Genomic DNA, 8,161 nt, shown 5'->3' on the forward strand with positions numbered 1-8,161 from the left:
CTGTTGCAAGTCCTAACATGTAAGTAGGAAGCTTCAATATTTGCATTCAGAATGAGTGTAGTAAATGTTAACTGAAGAGCAACTGGATTTTCAAAAAAATTTGCATCATGAAAAACTGTAAAGTTAGTAGGTATTTTTAATAGCATTCACATTTTTTTAAAAAAGTCTCTGAAATGGACCTGTGCATCACTTTTACTGACAGAACATAAATATAAGATCCCTAAAAAGACCAGAATTCTTCCCAAACATAAAGTGCTAAGAAGTTTCTTTTCTTTATTTATTTATTTTTCCTTGATTGAGCAAAGAAAGGTTAACACCAATTCAATTGAAATCTTTTAAAAATACCATGTGTTCTTGAGCTTCATTATTCACGTTTTAGAAGATTCAGGTTGCTCTTCTAAATTCACTTGCAGTTCATTTTGACATTCTGGTGTCTCACCTTTGACAGCTAAATGGATAACTTTTAGCCATTTCTGTTTTAGTTCCTCATTGTCCGCAGCAAAGCTGTGCACAGACTTAGACTGGGTCAGTTTGAAGCTGTGCGGGAGGTCAGCACTTCTTGGAGTGTCATCTACTGTATAGCCCAGAAGTGGTATTGTAGCTAGAGCTTTAACATCCTAAGAAGAAGGAAAAGCACTTGGTTAAGAACAGCCAACTAATCTCCCTGCTACCTCTCATTTATTATATAGGTTGGTGAAAAGCACTTGGGTCTTTCTTCCATTCCCATTTCGCTCCTCTTCCTCAGATGTCAGTGGTAATAATTACTAAAAATCTTTCCCATTTTCTGTGTACATACCTGTGGAGCACCATACATGTACAGCACAAGAGCTTCCTGCTTAGGTATAACACACCATGCTTTCTGCCAGGGCTTTGATTTTTCCATGTACTGAAGAAAGCTACATATGACGCTATTTCCAGAGACTTCTGCAGATTCAATCTAGGAGATAGTATAAAGCATAAAAAGTAAAATAAACTTTCCTTAAATAAAGACTAAAACCACACAGAACAGAAAAGCAGAAATTCATCACCATTCATACCAAATCTTGGTTAGCATCTGCAAAAGAGTTTGAACAAATACCCAAGATCATGAAGGACTGGATTTATGGAGAATATTTATATATTACATACATAAAATCACTATGTGTTCTCCCTTAACATGTTTAACCTGTTCCTTCTTTCATTAATAATTTTGGATTATGCACTTACAGATCACTCTAAATTTCATTTTGCCACCGCAGCTAGCCTTTCTCTGTATTTTAGTATCTACAACAATGTCTGATTTCTAAAATAACATCATGTTAGGCATTCAAGTGCTACTAACTATCCAATATGACAACTACTCCATTTTGGCAGTCAAAATATTATGACAGGATCAGACGCAAACACATTTTTAGGGATAACATAAGAATGCAAGCACTAATCCTGGAGAAAAGAATAGGTGAATGCCTTAAAATCTGAAGACAGAGTGATATGCTACTTGGGTTATATAGTGATCCTGAGAAGAACAGAAAGACCACAAAATGATTATATGTTAAAATTTCTTTGCATCATTTTTTTTCCTCTCCCAGTAGTGATGCTGTCTGGAGGCTGCAGTGTAGTACCAACTACTCCATTGTCGTAAAATTCAGCATGCAGACAGACATTTCTAAGAGATACTATAGGTCCTTCAGCTACCTTAAAAAAACCATCATGCCAAGGAACAGGAGTCTCCCGACTATAAGGTAAGTTAGTGGCATCCTGTGCTCCTTACTCTCTCATTTAAGAGAGTGTAGTCAAGCCAACATGGACTGCATATGGAATTACAATCTGTATCTTATTTTTGCCTTGTTTTTCTATTGGTATTTAGCTCAGGGTTCAACCCTCCTCAAGAACATCCCAAGATAAATATATTGTCTTGACAAAGTTAGTATGATATTTCTCTAATGTATGTCAGGCATTTTAAAAGGGCCTATAAAGGGTGATTTAGGAAACGTGAAGGTTAATTGCTACCGCAAGATGCCTATTTCTGCTCCTGATCATAAGAGAAACATAGGTCTTTGTTGTCTGATTAAGACCTTGAATTTTTAGATGTCAAATGCTGAGAGCGACTTGATGACTTAAAGGTACAGTGTATATACTGATCAAAACAGTATCTAACTACTCAAACACTGAACAGCAAAATTCTAACATGTTCTCCTCTCCTCCATCCCCCGTTCTTTCAGTTTGGGTGTATGTTTTCAAGAATCATTGTACTAGCACTGGTTTTTGTTGCTACAACAGCTTAAGTGTAGAAGATGAAAACAAGATTTATAAGGAAAGGTAATGTTTTATCACATTAGCTGATGTAACTGGAAAGAAGCTAACAAGCTGATGTTCATCATTCCTCTTTTAAAAAAAGTTGTAAGAAACAAAGTAGTACTTAAAGGATAAATGATGAAAACAAAATCCATTGGATGGGATGAATTTGGTCCATACATTTTTATTGCTCAAACAGAAAACAGCCCTGCAAGAATACTACCATTTTTCACCTACTGATGATCCAAAACTGCAACTATTCACATATAGTATTTTTAAAGAGTATACCTCCAAGATGCCTTTCTTCTTTTTTTCTTCACTGTCTGTACAACCAATTATAACATGATAGCAGTCCTTACAGACTTTGTTCAGTTTATTGCCATCATATTCAAGATGTGCCTTATAATCAGAACATTTCCAGCAAACCACCTTAGAAACAAAAAAGATAAACAAACATACAAAATTTAAGTATTTATAAAACTTTATGGAAATATAATTTAATTTCAAATATTATCATTCTAATTAGTAATATTTTGTTTAATTATATAGAGCAAGAAATATAATTGCTTTATGATGCTATTATGTCAATGGTAACTTAATTGAAAATAATGATTTTTCCAAATTTGTACCACTGCTTCTTAACTAGAAGCACTTTTTACTATTTGCCTGGTAGGAACTTTGTATAAAATCACATTAGCCTTTCAATTATACCTAGGTTAAAAGTTAGGAATAGAATCAGAAAATAGCACAAACTGTGCTGCAGGAAGAAAATCCTTCAGTTTCTTTAGATGCCAACCTGCAAAGGTACACTTACCATTTTTTTTCTACATAACTTCAGAGATGTACAACTGAGATGCAGTTTTAATGATTAAAAATTAATAAAAACAGAAATTGTTAATTTCCTAACCTAAGAAATATTAAATTTACAGGTTCAGAATTTGTTCATGAGTACATAGACCGTATAAGCCAATGTAACACTATCACAAAATATATAGAGAAAATTGAAAATCAAGAAGATCTGAGAGGAGTTCTTTCATTAGAAATATTTTTCTACAGAAATGTTCTTTGAGGGCAAAGAGTGGCCTTGCATAAATAGTGTGAGTGCAGTTATTTCCAGGAAGGTAGACAAATGGACTTGAACCACTTAAACACCTGAACAAAATTTTACTGTGGACCAGGGCTCTGCGGTACTAATCTAGATCACTACCTTCCACTAATATCTCTAGAGAATACTAGTTAAGTATTGCCCATTAGTTACTGCTGCAAAGACACTGACTCAAATTAATTCTCATGAAAAAATGTTTTAAAATTAAAATGCAAGAAGATGTGACAGAACTACAATGGAAGTTATATAGTAGAGCAGTTAGGAGTCTAAATAAAAGGGGGGGAGGAACAGGAAGGGTGTGATCTTGAGATTAATGGAGGAGTTTTAAGACAGAATGATCTGGAAAAAAACCCTAGATGACAACTGCATAAGCAGTAATTCAGAGCTTCTGAAAAAGTCTCTTGTGTCCTGCAAAGCACAAAAGCAGTGCTGTGAATGCAATAAGCCCTCATATCACATTCATACCACATAAAAAAAACTTTAGAAATAAATCATACAAGAACCTGTAAAACAAAAAATTAAACCTGGGCTTGCACTACCACCTGCTGGAGAAAGGCAGAGCTGCTGGATCACAAGAAAGGAAAGCACAGTATGTTTGCTCTTTTGGTAATTTCTGAAAACTCTCACATCATACCACTGTCTCATAGTCACTTTAAAGTGACATTAATTACTGCAGCATCACGTATGGAAAGCAGCAGTAATACTCTCTCCCCTTTCTAACCACCTCTCCTTCCCTGATGCTTCATGCACGTTCACACAGTTACACACCGAGCCCAGCTGGGAACTGCTCCAAGTTAACCCAGTCAAAAGCTTTTAACTGCAGGTCTTCGTGGTCTTCTTGAGAAGAGGAGAGAGAAGATAGCAGAATGGGAAGAGGAGGCAGCCAGTGCTACCAGGGATAATGATGGCTTAGACCAGTTTAACATGGTCTTGAAACTCAAGATCAGTGAAGGCCACTCAGGAGTAACAGTATAGTGCATGTCCAGGGGCTTGGGACACTTCACACAACCGTGCATCTTCCACTGCTCCAAATTACTTCCAAATTTACCATGACAACTAGAGCAGACAGGGGATCCTTTGTGGTATGCTATATACAGCTTCTCCTTTCAGCCACAAGCACAGCAACAAATTCTGCAGCGTAACAAGCAACCACCAGAAGTCAGCTAGGTGCTTAGACCCATTTCCCAAGCCTGCTCACCAGGTACAGCAGCTAGGGTTTTGCACTTACATGTCCACATGCTCGGCAGTGGTGCCTTCTCCTTGTCAGTGCATTAAAGGGCTCCTTGCATTTCATGCACATGGTTACTTCATTGTCTCGTATCCACCTTGGTGCTCTCTTCCCAAGCTCAGCGTTCTGAAGGGGGGCAGGAAGAGGATGGAGAAAAAAAAAAGTCAGTACAAAAAGTTGTGCAGTACTTTAAATAGAGAAAAATAATTATTCTCTTCCTCTAGAAAGGAAATGGCAAAACACAGGTCCAGATGTATTTTGACATCTATACAAGAAATAACAAAGAACCAACTCAAAAAAATCATTATGCATCACTGAAAGGGTACTCTGTTATCCATTTCAAGAAAAAAAGAGGCTTGTTTATAAGATTTGGCATTATGAAGAAAAACAATTAGCAACAAAATGACTTTGTAATCCCACTGCTATAAGCTTGGAAACAAAGTTTCTGCCAAACTTTTTCCACTTACTGAAGAACAAAATGGGTACTAAAGAAAGGTACAAAGGAATAACAGCAACTTACAGAAACCTCAACAGGCATGTCTTCATATTCTTTAGCAATAGCATTTCTGAAAGTTTCATTCCTCTGCTGAAAAGCTTCTATAGTATTCTGAAGCGCCTAAGGAAAAAGTGGAGAAAAGCCAGAAAATATTAATATTCCTTTTTTGATTGCTTCAGTGCAAAAGTGTTTAGAAAATAGAGAATGTAGACGAATTTACCTTTATCCATTCTTCCTTATCTTGTTCAGAACTAAAAGAAATATTTGACAGATTAGTCCAAAACTAGTTTAGGAAACATTATCTCACCATCAACAACTTCTTGCAAAATCCAGGCTTCCGGAGCAATTCTCAGGAATTTAAATTTAAACAATACTAAAAGTTAACTGTCCAATTTGAAAAAAAAAACAACAAAAAAACCAACAAAACAAAACAATACCCAAACAAAACCAAAAGCAACCCAACAAACCAACAGAAAACAAAAGCATGACTTGAGGCTTCACAAGTTTGCAACCACTAAGCAGTGAATTCAAGTTGAAAGATAAATGTAAACACATTTAAAAGTAGCAATAGTATTTGCCTTGTTAGACTTTTTTCTTTTCTTTTCGAGAACACCTTAGAGAGAAAAAGAGGACAATGCAAAGTTTAGGTGCAGGTGCCTTTTTCTCTTCTTTTTTCATGCACTACTAAGTTCACATACACACATTTCTCCTGCATATCTCTTAAATCTTCCTCTTTCCCCAACAAAAGCAATTTCCTTAATGCTTTTTTGTTGTTGCAGCTGTTTAAACTTGTCTACACTGCCAAGAAGAGCATTCAATTAAACAAAAGGAAAAATGTGTTTTAATCTTGTAAACCAAACAGCAGATATTTCCCTTTTATGCATTAGAGCAGATACAGATGACTTAACACGAAGTACAGATAAGATATACAGCCAAGACAGAGGTGAGAAAGGAAGCATATTCAAGTCTGATCTTGTATGACAGCTTTGTCTTTAAAATATATCTGCAGGACTTTGACATTCAAATCTTTGTAAAAGCATCTTATATCACTAGTACTGTTAGAAACTACTGGCTAGTGCTAGTAATGAATGAAAATGATTTCTCTGCAATCTGTAAGTCAGAAAGATGAGAATTAACACCACCGTATATCTGGCTCTTCAAAAGTGGTCTCCCTCCTTGGATGGTGATGTGGGGGAAAAACCTTTCTGTAGCCATGCAATATCAACCATGCAAAATTTTATTTTTCTATGTACTGCTCTGAAAGATGTAAAGGAGAGCTTTTACATCATCCAAATAAAAATGGCTCCTCAGATGTTGTTTTGCAGAATTCGTAAAATTTTTAAGCAAGCAGAATCCTGAATAAGTGTTTCCCCTTCCCACCTACCATGCAAGGCAGAAGAAACCTGTCTAAATAGGCAAAATAATTCTCTCTACCTGCTTACATTAAAAAACAAAAGCTGAGCTGTTAAATGTCGTACCAGATCAGCCGCCTCTCAAAGAAATAATCTACCAGCTGTTTAAAACCAGTGACTGAAAATGTACTCAACTAGTATTCTGAAAAATAATTACATGCCTCCTAGTAAAGAAAACCCCGAAGCTAGACTAAATATTACAACACTTAATACAAGCTCATGAATTAAGGACATTAATTTATAGGATACACACAATATCCATACATTAATCAAGATTATTCCAATGTAATTGAATAAGATCTCATTTGGTACTTATTCTGTCACAATTTTGTACAGACTTAATGCATTCTAAAAATGTTCATAAAACAAAATAAAATATGAAAATGTTTTTCTCACACCTAAAATGAATTAATACAATAAATTTTCACGGACTGGTAATATGGGAAAGTTAACAAAAGAAATTTCTCTTCCAGTTAAAACGTACTTCACAAACAGAATAGCAAGATGCCATCTTTCACCACTGAAATGGGTATAAGGCATAACAACTTGACAAATACTTAGCAAGTCATAACACAGCAATTGAAAGTAGATGTGACTGATCAGCCAAAAAGGTGCCCCAGACGACTTGCAGACCTTAGTGGAAAACTTTTTTCCTATAATTTTTCAAAAGTATATATTTAATTTCAAATTCAATTATAGTGTAGGTAAGTTTCTATATGCTGTTATCTTTCTATATTCACTGCTGTAACTCTCATTACACATTACAAGTTTTTTTCCATAAAGGAAACTAGCTTGCAAGCTTGTTTGCTAGCAAGCTATGGTTTGTCCCCAAATACATGGTGTCAACACAGAACTGTATCCACTATGGCCATCCTCCTGCTTATTTAATCCTTGCCTCTCTCTGCAATGAAACCCTGGCTGCTAGGAATAGGATATTTAAGCAGGTCCAAAATGATAAGTGGAGCACCCTACTTTATTTGAAGTGAGGCAATCTAGATAGGGAAGGTTCAGTCTAGGCAATGCACAAAGCAGCAACAGGAAGATAAGCCAGCAAGAGGAGGATATGAGTACTAAAAAGGAAAGCAGAAGAGCGCCAGCCAGAAGAGTGCAACAGGAGAAAAAGGACTCAAGAACTAGAAGGAGAACTTGCCTTCCAAGGCAAGGTTGATACTTGGGACTGAAAGAAGACATGGAGACTGGGAACAGGCTTCAGGAATGAAGGAAAGCAGGTGCCCATCTACCACTGTAGAAAACTACGTTCTGTAGACATAAACCCACCAGGGTGGAGAGTTTTGTTGGGTGGACACGCCCTGAGGTGAACAGACCCATTTGTACCAAGGTGGCTCAGGTACCAGAAGCAGACACACTGCCCAGAGATTAACACACGCAGTGTCCCAAAAAACTTATGTCAGACAGATTGCCTTTGCACCAGTTAGGTACGCTGTATTCAATTTTCCACCCAGACCATTCACAGTTATCTCAGATATTTCTGCAAAGCAAGGCTATGAACTAGCACTATAGACACTCTATCAGGGAACGCAGTGATAGGAAGAGGGAGTAACATATTTAAACTGAAAGAGGGTAGATTTAGTTTAGATATGAGGAAGAACTTTTTAATGTAAGGCTGGTGAGGCAACGGAACAGGT

The 8,161-nt window shown here is 36.4% G+C and overlaps 1 protein-coding gene across 1 annotated transcript; it reads right to left on the bottom strand.

Annotated features, from left to right (window-relative positions):
- Nucleotides 1–308: 308 nt before the first annotated feature.
- On the bottom strand, nt 309–5,200 carry FGD4 (FYVE, RhoGEF and PH domain containing 4). Its single transcript, XM_010080491.1, has 5 exons — nt 5,128–5,200; nt 4,608–4,733; nt 2,563–2,703; nt 797–937; nt 309–617 (listed from the first exon to the last, which is right to left on the bottom strand). The coding sequence occupies exons 1-5, from the start codon at nt 5,143–5,145 to the stop codon at nt 369–371; spliced, it is 675 nt and encodes a 224-aa protein (XP_010078793.1). The 5' UTR covers nt 5,146–5,200; the 3' UTR covers nt 309–368.
- Between the last annotated feature and the right edge of the window lie 2,961 nt (nt 5,201–8,161).

This window comes from Pterocles gutturalis, unplaced genomic scaffold, assembly GCF_000699245.1.
Source record: "Pterocles gutturalis isolate BGI_N339 unplaced genomic scaffold, ASM69924v1 scaffold20039, whole genome shotgun sequence".
Lineage (NCBI taxonomy): Eukaryota > Metazoa > Chordata > Aves > Pterocliformes > Pteroclidae > Pterocles > Pterocles gutturalis.